Source organism: Pygoscelis adeliae, unplaced genomic scaffold (assembly GCF_000699105.1).
Source record: "Pygoscelis adeliae isolate BGI_AS28 unplaced genomic scaffold, ASM69910v1 Scaffold267, whole genome shotgun sequence".
Classification (NCBI taxonomy): domain Eukaryota; kingdom Metazoa; phylum Chordata; class Aves; order Sphenisciformes; family Spheniscidae; genus Pygoscelis; species Pygoscelis adeliae.
Window position 1 is genome coordinate 2,438,835 of NW_008825150.1, and position 20,806 is coordinate 2,459,640.

General features: G+C 42.6%; 2 protein-coding genes across 4 annotated transcripts in view; one reads left to right on the forward strand and one right to left on the reverse strand.

The window, feature by feature from the left end:
• The window catches only part of CCDC146 (coiled-coil domain containing 146), a 43,835-nt gene extending 35,600 nt beyond the window's left edge, over positions 1 to 8,235 (forward strand). Inside the window, exons 15-18 of the mRNA XM_009328382.1 lie at positions 3,331 to 3,459; positions 5,013 to 5,150; positions 6,534 to 6,782; positions 8,032 to 8,235. Of these exons, the coding sequence (XP_009326657.1) occupies positions 3,331 to 3,459; positions 5,013 to 5,150; positions 6,534 to 6,782; positions 8,032 to 8,235 (720 nt within the window). The remainder of the gene's footprint in view (positions 1 to 3,330; positions 3,460 to 5,012; positions 5,151 to 6,533; positions 6,783 to 8,031) is intronic.
• Positions 8,236 to 8,509: 274 nt separating this feature from the next.
• The window catches only part of GSAP (gamma-secretase activating protein), a 45,981-nt gene continuing 33,684 nt past the window's right edge, over positions 8,510 to 20,806 (reverse strand). For 2 of the 3 annotated variants that reach the window (XM_009328345.1, XM_009328343.1), the window contains 7 exons: positions 16,484 to 16,554; positions 15,807 to 15,901; positions 14,547 to 14,666; positions 13,438 to 13,499; positions 11,346 to 11,450; positions 11,104 to 11,197; positions 8,510 to 10,061 (listed from right to left, as the gene is read on the reverse strand). In XM_009328345.1, the coding sequence (XP_009326620.1) occupies positions 9,961 to 10,061; positions 11,104 to 11,197; positions 11,346 to 11,450; positions 13,438 to 13,499; positions 14,547 to 14,666; positions 15,807 to 15,901; positions 16,484 to 16,554 (648 nt within the window). In that variant the 3' untranslated portion in view covers positions 8,510 to 9,960. The remainder of the gene's footprint in view (positions 10,062 to 11,103; positions 11,198 to 11,345; positions 11,451 to 13,437; positions 13,500 to 14,546; positions 14,667 to 15,806; positions 15,902 to 16,483; positions 16,555 to 20,806) is intronic. The other variant, XM_009328346.1, reaches the window with a different exon arrangement.

Consider the following 20,806-nt stretch of genomic DNA (forward strand, 5'->3'; position numbering starts at 1 on the left):
TAGCCTTTCTTGCAACATGACATATTGATTCATCTTCATGCAAATGTATCTAACAACCAGACCCTTTTTTAGAGAAAGGGTATCTAATCAGTTGACCTTTATTCTGTATTTGTACAGGTAATTTTTCCTGCCTACATGTAGCACCTTGCATTTGTTATTTAAGATTACCTCTTTTGTTCAGACCTCTTTTCAGATCAAGGTAATTTTGAACTTGAATCTTCTCCTCCAAAAAGTATTTGCAGTCTCTCTGAGCTTAACCTCATTCTACTGATCTAGTACTTACCTTATGTTTTCGTGAAGACTCTGTTTCCTTAGCTTGTTTATGAAAATGTCATATGAAACAATATCAAAGCCATGTAAAAATCAGTATGTATGATACCTACTATTTGTCAACCGCACAAATGTTAAATTATCATAGTAGGAAATTGGGCTAGCTTGCCATTACTCAACACACCAGTGTTGGCTGTTATTCCTACCCTTTTTCTTTTCTAGCTACCTACAAAGAAAGCTTAATCATTTGTTCCAGATTTGTTCTTCGGGAAGTGAAGATAAGTTATCTATAGTTCCATAGCTCCTTTTCCCCCCATTTTTAAAAATAGGTATGATATTTGCCTTTTTCTAGTGCTCTACGTACCTCACCTACCTTCTCTGAAATTTGTAAAATAAGCAGCAGACCTCCACTTCTTCAGACTGGTCCCTTGATCTAGGCATGTGTTCCCTCACGGCTGTTCGTCCTTCAACACTCCCTCCTGACTGTTTACAATCAAACGTAGAACAGCCTCTCTTGCAGAGCCGCTTCCTATCCCCTGTATCAAATCCACTCCAAGAAAGAAGGGTCTTTTTTGGCTTTAAGACTTAGAATCTCTTAGAACTCAGATAAACGCTGCAAATTAGGAGAAAATAAAGATGCCTATAGTATTTAACATGAAACTTTTAATGGATTTTATTTCAGGTTTGGACAGTGTTTTTTCTGCAAGTCCTTCTTCTCTAAAGTAACAATTCAGTCCTGCAAAATTTTACTTGGTGAGCTGTCCCTAATCTCATTAAGGTACCACTGCCTCCAACAAGGCATTTTCACCTGAGTTAGTGGTTAAAATATTTGGCCCCAGATTATGAAACATTACTGGAAGCATAGCTGCATCCTGTTGTTTGTGCTGGTCCTGCTCTTACGTTCTTCCGCTCTGTGTATTATTTGGCTTGAGTTTTTGTTGTTTATAATTACAATAAATAAATCTTTCAGCACCCCCGAAACTAGTTACACACTGAATGGCATTCATTTTAAACTAAATGATGATTTGACAAGGAAATTGTTCATTACAGTTATTTAGGGTTTTTACTTTGCCTGTTCTCAGCCAAAGTGTGAAAGAAAGAGCTGCGTGACGCTTTTTCACCAGAAAAAGAAGTATTTAAGACAAGTGTTCTGGTAATGTTCCATTATCACCTGAGAAGATCTGTCAGTTTTCCCTTTTCCAGTTAAACATGACTTGTTAACTTCCAGTGAACAAACCCCATCCCTGTAGCAACATCTAAATATTTACTTTGTCTTTTTGCTGGCTGTTCATAACTTCAAGAGCCAGTGACCACTTACTTCCTTAATAACAGCATCACCTGCAATTGATGGTTAGCATTTATAGCAGCTTACTTGGGTTATGTTATGTCAGTGCTAATAGATCAAGGTTGGAGTGACGATGTGCTGAAGGATGGCCAGGTGCGTAACAAAGCACAAATCCCCACCACTGTCAGTCTTGCAAGTCCAAACATGAAATGGTCCCAGTCACTCCTTCAGTGAGTATTTATGCAAAGCATGGGTGTCCATCTAGTGTATTCTGGGAAGCGTTATTGCATGGGAAGGTCTCACATCGGAAGGGTCAGGGAACACCTGCCTCTATAGGTCCCCAGAGTACCACATCGCACCGTGTCACCACTGAGTCACTTCAGGACACATGCACAGAACATAGGAAACTTGGATGCCTATAGAGATGAGACCTTTAGTGCTAACCAGCGGGAAGAAGGACTTTCAGATTTAACTGGCAAGCAAACTGTCAGGCACTTGCATCCTTCCTACATCCCTAAATGGACCCTGCGGGTCAAACAGAAGATTGTAGGAAATAAAGGAAGACCTCCCACCTCAAACGTTTGGTGTATTCCTGAGGATAAAAAAAGTAGCCTGAGGACAAAGCAGGAGGTGGGACTCAATTTCTGGCAGACAGCAGGGTTTGCTTCCATCCTGCAACTGTCACACCCTTGTCTCCTTAAAAAAAAATATTAAAAATGGCTCATAATCCTTTGCATTAACCCTCTCCCCCCAGCACAAGGAAACCTTGTCTGTTAGCACTGAGTAAGTCTGCGGGATCAAACTCTGGGGGTGAGTTAGGCAGGGACGTGCTGCTGCTGAGTCCCGGAGGAGCCCCAGGCGCCCACCGCTGCCCCCGCACAGCCGCCTCCACCACTGGAGGTGCCAGCTCAGCCGGGCTGCAGAGACCTGGGGAGGGGGAAAGGAATCAGGGGCCAGCAGGGGCTCCCACCCTTCCCGGTGCTCCTCTCCCTCCTCAGGATGGAGCCGTAGCTGTGGCGGGTCTCAGCTCGCTGCCCAGCCCCAGCGGCTGTGCTCCATCCCCCCGCCGGCTAACAGCAGCTGTGGAGGGTGGCCCTGAGCCCACCCCGTTATGGCCCAAAGGACGTGATTTGGTACGAACCATCTGAGGCTTTTCATCCAGCCCACCAGCAGACGCTGAGGGTATCAGCCCCTGGGACAGCCTTTTTCTGACTTACCAAACGTGATGAAAATCATCCTCCAGTCCAGGGCTCTTGTCGTGATACCTGGTGGCTCAGAGAAAAAGCCTCTTCCACGTGGCAGCGTTATGTATACACCATTCCAGGTGGTTGTGTTGCACGTGGAGAAGGAGTCAAGGGAACAAGCATTCAAGACAGTTAAACCACTAGTAAGATGAAGCTGATTTGTATTTGTGCATTATAGGGATGACTTTCTGTGACACAATCCACTGTTTTTTCAAATTCCCATTCATTAGCAATAGGACAGGAGAATGACAGACGTCCACCTCTGGTTTTGTACAGAAATGTTTCCCAGCCTTTGACCGGTATCGTTTTGTTCAGTCCTACGCCACCCAAGCATCCCAAATGTCTCCCAGCAAGGCTGGAGTCTTGCTTCCAAGCCCAGGAGTTGGCAGTGCAGCCACCCCAGCCGCTTCAGTGCAGTTCTCCTGGCGTAAATCAGACACACTGAGACCTTCCATCTCTGGTCATGTAGTAGTAACGGGGCCTTTGGCTTCTTGTCTGAAAAAATAACCATTGTGGTTTTTTGTTTGCTAGCATTCCCAGTGCAAGGACAGGATTAAATGGATGGAGGAAATCTTTGCTGACCCCGCGAATGAGAGTAGAAAGCGAGACTTGGGAGGGAAGGACCCATCTCCGCCTGAGCTGCTAAAAAAGATTGAGCAGGTAACATCACCTCACGTCACAAGCTCTCACACTATGATTGACCTCTTTTAGAAAAAGCAAATGGTACCTTTTATTTTTAAAATAAACTTTCTGTAAAAGGAATTAAAATAATTATGATTGGCTAATGGAAACTCCAGCCCAGCGTCTGCTTTCCAGGACAACCGGATGTGGGACATTTTGACTTCTTCCAGCAGAGGCTGGAGAGCAGGAGCAAAACATGGGCTCTGTGCGGTACACCGGGCTCCGCAGCAGCCTCTGCTAGCTGGTCCATTCGCATCATCGGCACTTCAATGCAGACCCTCCTGCTTCACTACGGGAAGGCACATAAAAGGCAGCAGGGGGAAATAAATGCAAAATAATAAACCGCTAACGAACGAACTTGTCATTCTTCTGCAACTGGCCATTGGCTGTTCCACCACAACGCTCAGGCTGTGAGCTGGAGGCGGTCCCACTACCCTCCTAACAAAGTCTGCACACGTGACATAGGATCAAGCAAACGTCCTTCTCAGGCTTTGGCTTTGCTGCTTTGTTTCCATGCTGAACAGGGAGCCACAGAACAGATCTTCATGGAAGAGGCAGCCAAGCAGCTGCACGCCTGACTGCAGCACTGCCAGTGACTGCCAGAGGAGGCTTCAAGGTGAAGCATGAGGTCCAATATAAAAGCCAATTTCAGGGCACCTCCTGTATGGCATATGTGGGGAAGGTAAAGGAATGGAATGAGCAACCATGATATTTTTGCCTGTCCCATTTATAGGGGCACAAAACTCCCCCCCACTGTATTTAATGTTTGGGCAGGATCCACACAGGACTGTGAAGGTATTGGGGTACTGGCGAGCTCGGAGCAATACACACCTAAGTCCTCCTTTTGCAATCCAGCTTGTAAGGATTTACCATGAATGCTTCTGCTTGAATTACTTGAGCTTTTTGCTTTACTGTCCCATATTCCTTGACAAAAGGGAACTCTGCATAGCCAAGCAGGCGACAATACAGCCCCCTATTACCAACCCGCACATTAAAAAGCCGGGTTTCTTGGAGTCGTGAGAGAAGTTTAAATGTTCTCTTTCAATCTCCTTATGATTTTAAAGTCCTTTTAGTTGCACAGTACTCTCTTTTTTAGTCTTTGGAGCCCAGACTTTCTTTTTTTTTTTTTAGCAGCAGGAGGGAAGAGGTATTGAAAGCAAGAGCTGAAACCTTCTTATTATGGCATGACTCAAGGAACTAGAAAATTAAGAAAAAAATTCACTAGAAAAAAACCCCATTGCTTTCAAGAAAATCACAGCAAGGCAGTAATAATGTTGGTGTAACCCCCTGCCCCCCAAAAGGGCCCGGTCTGATACGGAAGAACTGTACGACTGACAGCAACCAACTGAACAAACTTTGGCCTGATACTTGGCAGAGAGGGTGAAAATTTTGAGACAACTGATGTTGAAGTGATTATTTATGGCTGTTCACTGGTTATTATTTCAGCAGCTCTCAAAGCAATCACAGCAACACCTTGTGTTGCACCTTCCCCTGTCGTTTACCTACACCTTGTATACTCCTTCTTGCTGCAGTTAGAGGTAGAGCTGGTGCAGAAGGAGGAGAAGTTGCTGGAGACAGATTTTCTCTACGAGCACGTTTCCCGGCTGACGGACAGAATCCGTGCCGCGGCAGAGAGCGGGAAGCAGGACACACTGCTGTTAGCTAAAAGGGTAAGAAGGGCATTGCACGCTCTGCTTGCTGGCCTAACACAAAATGAAATAGTATCTGGGCAAGAGGTAAGGTGACTCACTTGCAAATTACAAAACTAGTTGCTGGAAATACTGATAGGCAAATCATATGTTAGTCCTCAGAAGTTATAGACATTTAGTAATAACTGTAATATAGCCATAGCAAGAGCATTAGGTAAGCGTACTTTCTTTTTGAAAGAAAGTTGCATCACGAATAGTACCTTTCACCAAAATATAGGATTAGTTATTTCCCAGGTTGAGTGCTTAGAAATTTGGAAGAATCCTCCTTTTGCGTGTGTACTTAACAGCCCTTCCACACCACACACGTTACGGAAATAGGGAAAAGCCAGGTAAGTTCTATACCCCTCCAACATAGAAAAAGCTAAACTTGCTCTCTAGCTCAAAGTTTCTTTGTTATTTAGGTAGGGACAACCACACCGGAAAGAAGTATCATTTTCAGTACAGTTACTTTTATATAATAATAGCTGTTTCCTTTTAATTGCCAGTAATATTATTTGGGGAAGTGCAAAAATCCTCTCACCCCCACCTCCTTAATGAAAAAGCTCCAAATAGAGCAGAGCTGAGTGAAAGAGAAGAAACCTGCACTGTAATTATTGTAAAACAAGGCCAGGGTTGATTTTTTTTTTTCCCTAGGTGTTAGGTTTGGCACTTGGAAACGCTTAAATCAAAACACAACTTTACAGCAAATCTTTAATTTTCCACAGAGAAATAACATGGCTGTTATTTGGGTTTGTAAAATTATGGCCACAGGCTAATAACCTACTGTAAGAATGGCAGCGTGCCAAAAGTTACTCACAAGTGCTCTCACTCTCCCAATTCCCTATTAGTCACTTTAAAAGAGTATTTGAGTTTTGGAGTTTTTTCTTTAAATCACCTCCAGTCAGACTCAAGGATTCCTGTCCCGTTCCTTTTCTGTTCGTCCCCCTGCCGAGGATAACTTCACAACCCGCAGCCCTGCTGCGTCCGTGTTATCACTCAATCATCTTGTAAGGATGGGGCTTATTACACCTTTATTACAAAGTCAATGAGAACGGGCGTACCAGGCCTTTGAGGGCAGCGGGAGGTTTGCTATTCAGCTGAAAAGGGCAGGAGGTAATTACAAACCTGCCTTTCTGTATCTTGTATTGGAGTAAATGTGACCTTTTACGCCACCGGTTTCTGTAGTTCTGAGTGTTCACAGAAACGCCCGTCCTGTTTCATTAAGTCATTTTCAAGTATGGAACTATTTTTTAAAACCAAGTCAAGTTGGACTTGTTTTCACGTACCTCATACTTACCTAAGCGTCATGCCCAGCAAGTGTCTAAAGGGAAGCCCTAACTAAAACGTAGTTGTTACTTATTCCAGACAAACGAACTGCAGAAGATGATAAAGGACAGAACCCAGAAGATGATGGCTCTTGTTGCAGAGCTATCCATGAAGCAAGCACTTGCCATTCAACTCCAGCAGGAAGTGAGAGACAAAGAACAATTTTTGATGACTGTTTCATCAAGGCTAGATCAAGGCCTTCCCCCTCCCAAAGAAACAGAAAACGAATGGTTGAAGATACTACGCAACGAGAAGATGCAAAAAGAAGCAGCCGAAGCCAGAGCTAAAGTAAGTTTTTGCCATATGTTGCAATTAGATCTTCAGCCCCATCTTTTCACTGCTCTAGCTTGGCTTTCTGAAAGAGCTGTGCTAGCTCACTGGGTGGCTGTTCACTGCCCAACACGGCGCTGCAGGAGCCAGTGGAGATGATGGTGCAAAGACAACTACAGAAGTGGTACGCTGTGGGTTTGGGGAGCTTTAACTGCAGTCTGGCACACCGCGTAGGACCGGTCATTGAATCTTAAGGAGAGAACACATTACACTAAAAGGAAGACTTACCTTCAATTATTAGGTAATTTGTGTGACCATGTTTTGGGAGGACGGGCGAGATAGCCATCGGTGAAGTATTGCTTTCCATTTGATTTCAAGGTAAAGCTGCAAAAGGTGGGGTGTGGGGTTCAGGAAAAATAAGTTTAGCGTCTTCCACACCAGACGCAGTGAACATCAGATCAGAGGCAGCAAGAAATCAGATTGCTGGGCAAGACACTGAGGGGAGGTAGGGCAGCGTATCAAATAGTGCTTCAAATTCTACCCTGCTGGATACTACGCCTCCTCAGTTGAGACCATCAGTGATCCCTGAGCAGAGAGCTCCCAGAGAAGAAGAAATTGTCTAAAAGTGAGATGAGTATACTGAGGGAACTCTCACTGATGGGAAATCAGCTTTGCTATATAAATGCTTTAGTTTATCACTCCAAGGGAATCTGAAAGGTGCGCAAAGCTGGGAGAGGAATACACTGTGCATACACTGAAAGAACTTGAAGTCACACAGAAGTGCTAGAGTAAAACTGACTTAGAATAAGAAACTTCTCTGTCATTAACACTTCTCCTCATGCTATGACTCAGTTTCCTTTCAGTGCTGTGGATACAAGCTCACTGCAGTAACTCTGTTCAGGAACAAGCTGCTGTCAGCATCAGTATAGCCACGTTTTGAAGCATCAGAACGATTATCCTGTTCCTGAGATGTTCTGTGCACACTTATTACAACTCTTATAAGTTCATCTAATCTGTTTTCTTCACAAATAACAAAAGCATTACAGGCTCAAACTGCATGCTATTTAAAAGGACAAATTCACATCTACGTGGTCAATAACTCACGCTTTCCTTTCAATGAACACTTAATAACCCTCTGGGTTTCCCGATCTGCTAAGGATTAGACTAATGGTGTTTCCCTCATTAGCATTCTGTACATTGGATCAGGAGAGTATCGGAGTTTTAAAGCGTATAATCACTAAGTGATCAAATTGTGTTTCTTTCACAGCATGCTGCAGAAGAGGAACAAGCTGCAGCGCCCGGCTGTGTCCACACGACAGCTGAACAACGCCCAACCGCCTACGTCCCAGATGATGAATACAGCCTCCCACTGCCCCGGCCCTACGGCGCTCTGGCTCCTTTCAAGCCAAGTGAACCTGGTTCAAATATGAGACATTTCAGAAAACCTATTGTAAAGCCAATTGAAATCTGAACAGACAGCACCTAGAGCAGGAGAGGCCATTACCGGTTGCTGAATCTCAAGGGTCAATAGCACTGACACCGCACCGAAGGAATGTCCCTTAGTGTTTAGCCAAATTCCATAGGGAAAACAGTCGTCGTTAATGCCAGAAGCATAGCTAAATGTCAGCGATACAAGGTCCCTTCTCCTGGCTAGGAGGAGCCTGGTATCCCAAATGCAGTGCAGTATTTTAAAGCGTTGAGAAAAATGAGTGGTAGTCATACTACGCTTATTTTTTTCCAGGTGAAGTTTTATTGCATCTGATTATATTTATAATACATTTCATTAAAACAAAAAGGCTAGAAAATCTTCTCTTGTTGTTAATATAATACCAACAAAGTCCCCACCGCTTATACAAATGCACCAACATAGCTTTCTGCAGTCTGGGATTGGAGTTTACGCTTGCCAGACAAATTTTAATTATATTGAGAAAAATAAATACTCCTTCCCTCTGTGCAGTTACTGAGAAAGCTAAAACTCTTGCTCCACTGATGGCAGTGACAAGGGAGTGACCATGAACTTGCCGAGTCACTCCTGAGAACTGGATCTTTTTATTTCACTGGTTAGGAACAGGAAGCAGTAGTGGAAGCTGCTCAGAGAGATTATCAGAGGTTGCTACTGAAAACCTCCAAAATCTATCAAATCGTCACGAGTTTCACTAGTTTGATAGTCTGAAACTTTGACAGAGTTGTTTTTAAATCCAGTAAAGACTGCAGAAATCCTCCATGTCAGAACTTCAGATTTTCTCTGCATAGCAAACCACCATTACTATTTTAAATTAATGTCACTGTTCAGAACTTAAAAAAAAACCCAAACAACACTGGTTCAGTTACATATAAATAAAAGTTGAAAATGAAGGAAAAACAACCTCCATAATTTCTTTTTCAAGCTGAGGTTTGAACTGTAACACTAAAAGTTGTAAGGAAAGAATTAAGTAAAACTCTGTCCAAGTCACCATTAAGGTAAATTTCTAGAGAACTTCTTTCTTATCCTGTATTGCTTACACTACAGTGTACATATCTTAAAAAAACAAAACCAAACCCTGTCATATGCAGTTTAAGAAGATTATATTTTGTGCTAATTACAAAACTGAACACATTAGAATCCAAGTCCAGAGGCAGAAGTACCGTAAGATAACACATGACCACCACAAGGAATGAATACGTCATTGCTGATGCATTATATACAGAGACCGATTCATCACTTGTTATTCTTACCTGCTTCACATAAACACACCAAGAAATCGTTTTATTTAATGAGTAAACAGTTACCGGTTTCTTGTTACTGTACAATACAACTGGACTACCTTTTCCAGGATTGTCTGTCTTGTTAAAATAACCGATGTTAATACCAATTTTCCCAGCGTGTTTTGAGACGCACTGTAGCTCCGCTTATTTGACCACTTCAACACGAAACAATGAAACCAGAGATATCTTTCATTGGAAACCTGGGCTTGCCTCAGATGAATTTCCCTAGGATTTATCTAGAAGTCAGTGTTTTCAGCCTTAATACATTGCACCAAACAATGTTTTGAGTAGCTTATGTCGGCCATGGTGGCTACACAAAACTGCCGATTATTTGGAAAACAACATGACATTTAAGTTTAAAACAAACACAAAAAACAGTTGGTTGCACACTTCTTTGTGAAAACTTTTATGTAAGAGTACCACAGTTAGCTTTGTTCAACAGCATGTTATTTCAGGAATATTTGAGGCCCAAAAGCGTCATCGTGTGTTTGAGTGCTGTTTCCTCTACAAATCTTACATTAACATGACCTTGTTTTTCATATGGTTGCACACCTAGAAAAACATTGTGAGAAAGTCAGTGTTTGCAGTCGTAAGTTTTCTTGTACACTCAGTCCTGCAGTCTATTAAACCTCTTTGCCTACAGTACTGAAAGACAAGGTAATAGATGGACCTGTGTTTTCATTTACCCAAAATAAATCCCTACAGCTGTCCGTGGAGTCATGTGGATGCTCACCCATGGCAGAAACTTTCCTGTTAGCAGGCTATAAGCACAGGACAGACCATCTCTGGAGGCCGCTAGGGATTTCCGTGCTAATTCCACACTGGAAATCCAAAACAAGATTTAAGCACGGTGGCTATGTTTCTGCTAGTACATAAAATGCACCGGGGCACATTCTCATATGTTTCTATATGGTTGAACTCTTTTTTCCTCCCCAAATGGGATGATATCCATATATGGGCAATCCTGTTTTAGCCTTCAGGTCCTTATCCTGACTTTATTTTGTTTATTAGTATGGGCATAGCCAGTAACACTAGAAGTATCATGCTTCCCTTAACGCACCTTGCTTTTTCAGTGGAATTAAAAATCTTCAGATGCTTAGGTTTGCTGCATGAAGCAAGTGCCCTAACCAATTTGAATTTAATGTCAAAAAAAAAGGAACAGCGCCAAAATAAAAAGCGCCTGTTACTTCAGAGCACCTCCTAACCTAGTGATCTGGGTACTCTCCTCTGAGGTGGAAGATCTGATTTTGGTTGCCCCTTAGGCACCATACTGTATAAATAAGGAACAAGCCCTTCTCCCCATTTGAACACAGAATAACTGCCACCACCACGCTGCACATGAACAGCGCTTCACTACATGTGTTCTGAAAAATGCAAGTTTGCCAACTGGATTCAACACACAGAGGATCTGGATGAAAGGATATGCAGTGAAGAAGCTCCCTGACAATTCCCATCAGCAGAAAGACGACCAAACCTACATGGTCAGACATCACTGGAGTTTTAGAACTCAGTTATGTCAATACAGTCAGGATACGTCTGAGTGCAAGCAAAGAGTAATGGTTACTGGTCTTCCAAAGTACAGAATTAACATTACCTTGTTTCTCTATCTCTGCCAGCATATTAGTCAGGTAGTTAAGTGGCAAAAACTCTACGGGGACCGAGAGTCTCTCGGGCATAGGCCTGCTACGCTGTAAGGGAGAATATTTCAGGTTAGTTCACAAAGTCGCACAGTGCCAAGTTTCAGTGTTATCTTTAGTGTGTTACAGTCTACAGAAAGGTCAGGAATCTCAACACTGCCAAAGCAAAAGGTTAAAAAAATGGCCCATGTGCTCTTACCTGCCTCTTCCCCAGCTTCTCAAGCAGAAGTTTCACATATTTCCGTGCAATGAAATTAGCATTTATTGGATGATTCCAAAACTGGCAGACCTTTTGACCAAGAGCCTAGTAAGCAAAAAACAAAAACCAAAAACCTGAGAACATAAACACAGTACAGTGGAAACTTAGGAGAGGGAAAAGGAGGAAGAAAACGGAAACAAAATCCAGGCTGTAACATCAACTGCTTTGCTTTCAGACACTGATGACAGAAGCTAAGACATCATCGTTTTTAGCCACGGAGCCTTCCTTTCATAGCCAGTAACTAAGAGATTACAATATGCTCCAAAAATGTGGGAAACGACCAAAACCTTGCTACTGAGTAGCTCAGTGGGTACTGAGTAAGTTTCTGTCAATCAGTCTGTCCCATTATTACCTCTGTCCCACTTTGCACGTGTACTTAAATATTGAGGCTTAAAATGACCGTTTATCCTTTACTGTGACTCTGGTTTAGATCTATTCTTCTTCCAAAGAACACCACAGATGCCCCACTCCTCAATGCTCCGTTCAGAACGGGGCTTCTCTCAGGCTCAGTCCAAGGAACCTTACAAAAGCAGAACGCCAGCAAGGAGAGATACCAGGAACACAATTTGCATCCCATTATTTAGGACATCCTCCTGGAAACTGATAACATTGATTCACATTCCCAGAGGCAAGAAAGATTCAAACCCAGATGTCCCAAAGCTTCCAATCCTAACCAATAAGCAAACAAATATGAACACACTGTGACATTAGCTCCACCTTCTGCTATTTCCCCTATCTAGATCTGTCCCCTCGCCCCTCACTTGCAGTTGTATTGCACTACAGACTACTAAAAGAGTTCATTTAGAAAATGCTGGGCAGTTTCAATGGTGCTTAAATACTTGCTTCTGATGCAACTGAAGTCATCTAGTGAACATAACCTGCTCAAAATAGTCCGAGTCACCCCAAAGTGTCCTTTTTTGGCAAACAAACTATTCTCTGCGTTTTTTCCCAAAGCTGTAAATAGATACAATAAGGCACTGAGTCTACTGTGCGTAGCTAGCAGTACATGTCCCCTAAAGCACTCACAGCTCAGCCCCTTGCGTCAAAGTGCGGCTGCAATGGTGTTCCCCACCCACCAGGCCTGGGGCTGACAGCTCAGAGGCCCCGTGCTGACCCCAGCCCACCAACCCATGCCCAAAACAAGACACAGAGGACAAAGAACGTCCTGTGGAGTTCTCCTTCCCTAGCCCTTCTCAAAACTGCTGCCAAATAAAGAAGCCCTTGTTAGAGGAAAACCAAAGCGGCACTTCTGGCCATTTGGACTATACGTAACAGCCCATAATGAGAAAACAATAAGCAACTTATGTTGAGAAAAGCCTGTTCTACAGCAAGGAACTTCCCGAGAGGGGATCCCTGGTTTTCCTCTGCTCACTGAGATGCTGTGCTCCCTCTGCAGTACTGTGGTGTGCACTAAGAACAAAAGGGGAAAAGGAGAAGTCAATCTCCCATTCTGTTGGAACTTCTAACGGAGCATCAGTAATTAGTTCCAGCACGTGGCTAAATGAGTCATCTTACCAATGGGCGAGACTGGGAGACTTGACAGAGGCAGAGATCTTGTAATTCAATTCCCGCCACAGAGTTGTGATATGATCAGATTTTACAGCTTTTACTGTACCAGCTTTTTAACATATTTGATAAAACAAATAAAACCAAATGCAGAGGTCACAAGTGAGAAAGGCATTTGTGGATGCTATAAAACACACACACACCCCCCAATAAATCCTCTTCAAACCCCATAAAACTGTTATTGCTTTATGCAGATGAGTACTCAGTAGAAGAGTGTCAGTCTTGTCTATTTGATTCCTGCAGGGTACTGGAGGTGCTGTAGAACACTATGGACAAATCTGTGATTTAATTTGTCAGTGTACCCTACAGGTCACGAGGAGCAGATGGAGAAACTGTGGAGGTTCAGGTTATATCTGTGCCCTATTTGAATCACAGCTAAGTCTTCCATTAGCTTGGTCCTGTGCACAGGGAAGAATTTCCTATTGATTCCAAAATCCAGGAAATGACATCCAAAGTTACTAGTTACCTCAGGAAGCCTCATGACAATACTGAACTTCAGCTTTTCATTCTTCTCACTGTCGTCCAGATCTACAAGAGAAAGGAAAAAAAACACCCACCACCATTAGTGGTAACCACATAACTAAAACTTTCAACTTTCACTTAAGACATTCTGAATAAACTTCACCGTTTTATGTAACAATTTATACAGTAATTCAAACGTGTTTCAACTAAGCAGAACTCCCCATATTTACAATATTTCATTTACCAAGACCAGGCACAGACTAATACTGCACATTGTGTCCCTTTTCTTGAACACTGCAGAAGCAGCACGTTACAAGGGAATGTGGTTGCAGCTGTGATGAAATGTATTACTGTTGGAGAGCTGTATCATGGTGCTGCTGTATCCCAGGAAAAAAAAAATTCCGATCCCAAAAAGGCAATTAACATGGGTGTGATGCTAACTGTGCCTGCAACTGCCCATTTGTCTCACTCCCTATTTCATTCCAAAGCCTTAGGCCCCTCTTGATAACTATATGGGTTCATACAGAACCGATTTTAACATCCACCTTTAGGTAGCCTTACGTTCTATTTAGAAGACATTCACAACCTCAACATTTACTAAAAATATTGGGATCCTGGGTCAGGTAGGCTTTTGTTTACTTACTTTGAATTTTTACTTCCTAGCACTGAGTTACTAGCCATTTGCCAATCCCAGCACTAGGATTATCTTGTTCCAAACATAAGTAAAGCAAAAGCTGAGGACTGGATAGCAGCCTAACTTCCTTACACATAGGTGTGCGCTTTCATAGAGTCACAGAAATCGCCCAACAAATTCTACGATGATCTTTAGTATTCACTTCCCTAAGAAGTCCCAAGTGGAAAAACTATAAAATCAAATTCTCCCCAAACAGGTATTTGTCTACTACAGTAAAGGCTCAATCATATAGTCTGAGCTCTAATTCTCTCCTTTCAGCTGGACAATGCCATCAGCTACAGCCCTCACTGAAAAAGCACTCTGGAAGAAGAACTGAGTCTCCTAGGCAGTAAATCCTGCGTCTGAGTTTGAATGGCTGAAAGGACATCACTCCCAATTAGCTGGCTGGTAACAAATGAAACACATGAAACTCACTGTACCTTTCAGCAATTTCCTGACACACGTTTCTGTCAAATGCAAGACTCCATTATCAATATAGTGCAGGAGGGTGTGCAGAGGGAGGCATCGAACACCAAGCCCCAAGTGCAGAGTGTGAAAACCTATGAGAGAGACAAACTTGTCTGGTACAGCAATATGTATTTTTTTCTTAAGTCTGCATTAGACCCTGGCATTACTTTAGCTAAAACCAACACTCTCCTTAACTTCTGACTCTTTCTAGTTGGTGTGGAAGTCAGTTTATCAAAAGTCATGTAGTCTTATTTAGGCACTTCTTAAGTCCTCTCAAGTACAATCCCGTCAGAAAGAGGAAAGCCAAAGGGACTGAAAACAGTCATAGTCACACACAGTCATTAAACGCCTCCAAGCTGTTGCCTTATATCTGAATCGTGCTATTAATTTGTCTTTCATCTTCCTCTTTCCTCCCGATTAATCAAAAACTGAGGCCTCACCACCGTCGGTATGTGGCTGCCACCCACACGTTCCCCACAGGCAGCGTTAAGACTTCAGTTTCTCACTTAACATCAGCCAGATGATGGTCTTGCATCACGTGACACCATTACGTGGCAGCATTTGTGCCCGCACAGTGTAAGTTTGAGGGACAACCTCATACCAAAAACAGTTTCAAAGACTGAAGACAGATCAGGAAATACAAATTAGAAAGATTCAAACAGAATCAGAAAGCATTAAGAACTTAAGAAGTCTTTCCTAACAAAAATAAGCAAGTGCTTTGAAAAGACTCTAAGCAATTATAAGGAGCTCTAGGAAATGAAAGTCTACTATCAAGATCAGCTCTTCCATCAGGGCTAGAGGTAATCCTTTCAGGATAAAACTGAAAAATATTAGCAGGGCAACAGCATGAGAAAAAACACTCCTTTTTTGCTTCAGGATAGGATTTTCCCTAGTAGCCCATGACACTGAAGTCCAGCTGTCTAAGAAAAATATATAAATGAAAGAAGTCTAAATCTTAGTTCTGAGCTAAGACTGTGCCGAAACATTCCACTGGAAGCTGAAAACAGACAACTAAACCTCTGATTTGTTGTCTATGTTTGTAGTAACTATTCAGCTTTGTTTCATTTCACTTTCACATGTTTATGGAGAGTGTTCCCCTCTGTAACTGTCTTGAACAGATTTCAATACTGCCAAAGCTAACTTGACACATGCTGCATCTAGTGCTCTTCTGGGAAGAATTCATAGCATTGCTCTCCTCACTTATGACTAAGACAGCAAAACACAGGACTTACCAGGAGGTAAAGGCATGCACATGCCATTTGCAGCTTCCAGAATCCGACTCATGATGTGGAACACTGCCAATTCTCCTGTACTTCCTCTCTCATCACTGTATTTAAAAAGGTAGCAACATATTAGGAACCTGAGATGCCCACGCTCTCCTGGAGATATGGTCAATTTGTTTTACTACATGTGCACTAAATGCATGCAATTTTGGGTGAATTGCCATGGAATGCTTCTTGTTTGCTTAGGTGTCTGTCACCTAACAGCATTAGCCGCTCATCTAAATGTTGACACAACAATGTCTCTGTGGTGTCCCATTTCTCCTTCCCCCACTACTGCACATTTACAAGTCTCTCCACAGTACCTGGTATCAACAGCAACAGGTGAAACATTTTGAGTGCTAGTATAAGTGGCCTCACTTTTATAGGTGTTCAACACCCACCACCCAGCTTGAGACCACTGTGAATTCACCAACTTTGAACTCCAGCTGTAAAACTGCCTGTATGTTTAATATTCGTGTTGGCATAGAGGGCCAGCAGGATCATTAAAAAGGGCACATGACAGTCATATTGACGTCGACAGTAGAGTAAGCACTGACTGTTCAAGCGAGTAGTATTGTTGAAGACCAAAATTATTATGCCCATGTTTTAAAAGGCAGGCTGAAAACTTTAACAGATGACTTGCTCACAAGCAGAAGATGCAGGAATGAAGCTGGTATCTCCTCCAAACTTCTTTCATTATTCGATGTACCAGATTCAGCTAAAACAAAAAAGAAAAGACTGAATGCTTCTAGGAGCCTGTGTACAGCAGGCCCTTGACCTTCACTCATTTCACACATCAGTTTATGTTAAAAACTTATCATGAGACTCCTACTAAGACTTTAGTATTTATCTTTTTTTTTTTCCTAGGGGCTTAAAATGTAAAATTGATTAAAATTTGAATTGTAACTGAATTGCCCTGTTCCAGAAGTTTAAAGTGCTTCCAGCTCATCAAAGCATTGTGCAAAACATGCAGCATCTTAACACATTGTGCTTCTTGGGGATCAGCTGATCGCATGCTCTTGCATCAAATTCTCAAAGATCTCTTCGCCATGAAAGCAAAAACTGCATGTCCAAGTGGCTGAGCATTTGGCAAGGAAAGGTCCCTAGGGCCCAGACAAAACTGGATGATGCTGAAGACAGCGGAATACTCAGTTTGCTGAAAGAAGTCTGCAGGAGGAATCACAAATCTAGTCCTGGCAAGGAGGAAAGATGAGACAAGCAAATGCCTCTCCTCCTCTATTGTGTTTCCTTTTTGTCCATAGTGAAGTACAACAATCCCTTGGCCCATATTGTTGCTTCTTTGCATTCCCAGGCTGACCTCCACTACAGACTGTCAGAACACAAAACCACAAGCCCTGTTCTCACTTGGGCCTTTTAAGTTTCTGCAGCTGTAAGAGAGAAACCATGCATGAAAGAATTGAAATAACTTCCTCCAGCCAGCCCCTCACGGTTGTCATGTGTAACTGCTTCCATATCTCAGTAACACAATTGAGACACTTCCTCTATGACTTTTATCCCTGGGCCTCAAAGCGCACTAATCAATTAATCAATCCCAGGAAACTCTCAGGAAACAAGGCTGTCCCCTGTTTTGCAGAGAGGTGTCATGAGAAGTTACAAACCCTTTCCCCTCCCCAAGATGGCCAGAATCCAGGAATCCTTTTCCCCCACTCTTTTCTCCTCATAGACTCTGCCCCCTCCAACCTCTAACTTGTCACAGGCTCTGAGCAAGAGAGAAACAGGACACACAGAAGAAGTTCAAAGGCCAGAAGAGGAATATTGGTCTTCAGTAATCCTCCTGAGTGCTCTCCTCTGTACCTTGGCCAAGGTACCTCTACAAGGTAGCACCTGTTCCCTCCACCTTCCACCACTCCATCCAGCCTTGTACAGCTACCTGATGCAGAATAACCACCTAATACTTTCCATCTTCATACTTTCTGGATGCAGTGGAAAGCTCCAGTTTAATCTCTCTGGAGTATGGCAAGTTTTTTCCACTCATTTTCCAGGAAATGAGTGATTTCCAGTTTTCAGAGAAGGGTCACAAGAACCACACCTGCTGCTGGAATGACTTTCATCTCTGGCCAGCACACAGGGTGCAGCTAAGGCTTCTGCATCGGGAGCTACAGCTGGATCTGAACATCAGTGTTGAGGTGAAGGGAAGCTTCTTAGAAACTCCAGAATCACCTCTTATCATTTGTGCAGCAAAAACTGTTTTCATAGGTATGATACTCCAGAATCAATATTCTTTGCTTAATACCACCACGAACTGTATGGCTTTTGCAGGGTATAGAAAGACAACAACTTCTTAAGTCAATGTCAACCTAGCTATCACAACATACTTAAACCTTAAATACACACATGCTTGTGACATGACACCCTCACCAACAGCACTACTCACTTTGGAGATCGGCCACAATGGACATCATAAAAAGTACATACAGAAAGAGAAGCCATGTCTCAAACTTTTCAGTATATAACACACAAGACAACGTGCATGAGAGAAAGGAAACATTATCTGTTTTACAGAGGGAGTACAGGCAGCTTCCTCTCCAAGGCCAGCAGCGGGTCTCTGGGGGAAACCAAGTTAAGAGCTAGCCCCATACCTTCACAACAAAGCCATTTTTCATTCAGTAACAAAGACATAGAATATGAGTTTTTTCTGGGCAAGTATCAGAAGCCATTTCCCTTGGAGTGATCTAAACTAGTGAGAGAAAACATGATCAACAGTGAGACAGTGCACGCAGTAAGGCCTAGGCTGACATTTGCAAAGCACCTTGCTGTTTTGAAACATCTACATTTCCAGGCAAGGGTGTTGAGTAGACTGATGTTCCACTAAAGTCATTTGGAACCACAATTGCTCAGCTCCTGTGGGTGTTCGTACAGGAAAGACATGGAAGCAGCCAAAGAAAAGAATCAGGAGCAAAGGAGAAAAGGGAGTAAGACAGGGTCTTGCCGTCTTCCAGATTCCCTGCTGCACAGGGGATATGAGGCAGTCCTCCTCCTTCTGAGGAAACTCAAATCCAAATGGTGTCTGTCTTCTACTCCTCTGCAGTTGAGACCACATCAGATGACAGCTAGCCACAGACATTGGCCAAAAAGGTGCAGCCACTGCAGTAACTTTCAGAGAAATTTCAACAGTTATTCTGGTCTGTCTCTTCCTTGTGCCACAGGCTGCCTGTTCACTCTGCCTCCTCTCCCACTTGCTGTCAGGGCAGCAAATGTCATGCTGCTTCTGTAAGTTATTTCCCCCCTTCCCTGCCCTGCTGAAATGAAAAGAATGAGAGAAACAGATACGGAGTAAAGCTAAGGTAAAGAGCTTGCAGGGGAGAGAGAATATGGACATACAAACAATTACTGCAGGCTAGGTGGCATGTGAACTAGTAACCAGGCATACTCAGGCTCTGCAGACCTCCTTGGCAAGCAAGGGAATTCCCAACGAGACATTTCATTCACACTTCCCCAGGTTACTTCTCTGTATACAAATACACACAGTTCTCTGACAGTGACCAGCCACTAGTCTGTTGTTTTATGAGGAACTGTTAATGCTCCCATGTCTTGGATACTTCGACTTCAGCTGCAACTGATTTATACAGTGGCTACACACCGCAGAGCCCTATTCTCAGCCACTCCTTTGCTCCTGAATGTAATAAAAAAAATATTTTGTGAAAGCAGACAAGCAAATAATTTCAAGTCTCTGCCTGGTTCCTTAGTTTCAGTAACTCAGCTACATGCTGCTGATGCTACAGAAAACTGTTGGAAGAATCAAAACAATCCATTCCCCTGAAGAACTTCCAAACATTTAGGATATAGAAAGGTTTAAGATTTAAGAGTTTCTGACTAGGACGAGGGGAAACCCAAGCCTAAAAATGAAATAATTTCTAAAGATTTCCAAACAGCACCTAAGATGCACGAGCCAGAGGGCAGAAGCAATTTTTAGAGACATATTATCTTTGTTTACAGTAGTTTTCCCAAGAATGAGAAGTCTATAAATTGAGTTGGCAGAATTCTTGCTTTTAGTGACATTAAAAAAAACCAAACCACAAACCCAAGAGCTAAGAGTTTGCTGATGGGGAGGGCTGAGATCTCTTTTGATTGTAAGGTTTAGTCTACAATAATTCAGTCTTGCAGCTCAAGGCTGCATAGCTGTTTTCATATTTTTTATCTTAGTTTATGTTAAGAATGAACAAGTGATAACTGGAAAAAGAATGAAAGGAGAACAAACATTCCACTTCTGCTTCTTTCAGCACTGTTTTCAGGTACAAAGCTTTGGTTCATGCTGTACTGTTTCTATTTTAACCAGTCACTAGTTTTTCTTTCCTTCCTATAAAGATACAGAAAACAGACTGCTGATTACCAGTAAAACAACTTGTCAAGCTATAGAGCGAGGCCTGAATAGAAAAGTCAGTAACCTCAGTGGAAGCTGCAGCAATTCAGAGAACATGGTAATATCGACAGCACAGCCAATTTGCACAGGACTTCAGAAAAGATGCAGGCACCAGTAGCCTCAACAAAGTTTCCTGAGATTTCCATCCCTAGAAAACAGCACTGTGGGGAGTTTCTGCTGAATCAGGTGACAGGGCTAGCACAAAGAACATGATTTACTGGTTTGCCATGAGAGCTCTTGTGGACTCTGCATTCTGCACTTAAAGGATTTGATGTCGAGACAGACAAAACCAGGTACGATAATTTCTATGCACAACAGTCACAGTTTTTACAGCTTTTTTTTTTTTAAGTTTCTCTTAAGAGGATGAAAGACAGAAAATTAAGAATTTGGAAAGTAAGTTTTCACTGTAGTTTATATGGATTTCTTCAGGCAAAACTCTGCCTCCTGTTACACTCACAAAAAGCCCATCGAAGTCAGTTAAGTAGGAATAGTGATGATTTACTATCATGCCATACTGCAGAGAAATCTTTTTTTCTTAATTTGTATTTCCCCTGATAGCACTTTCATTATTCAAAACATGCAGCAATGT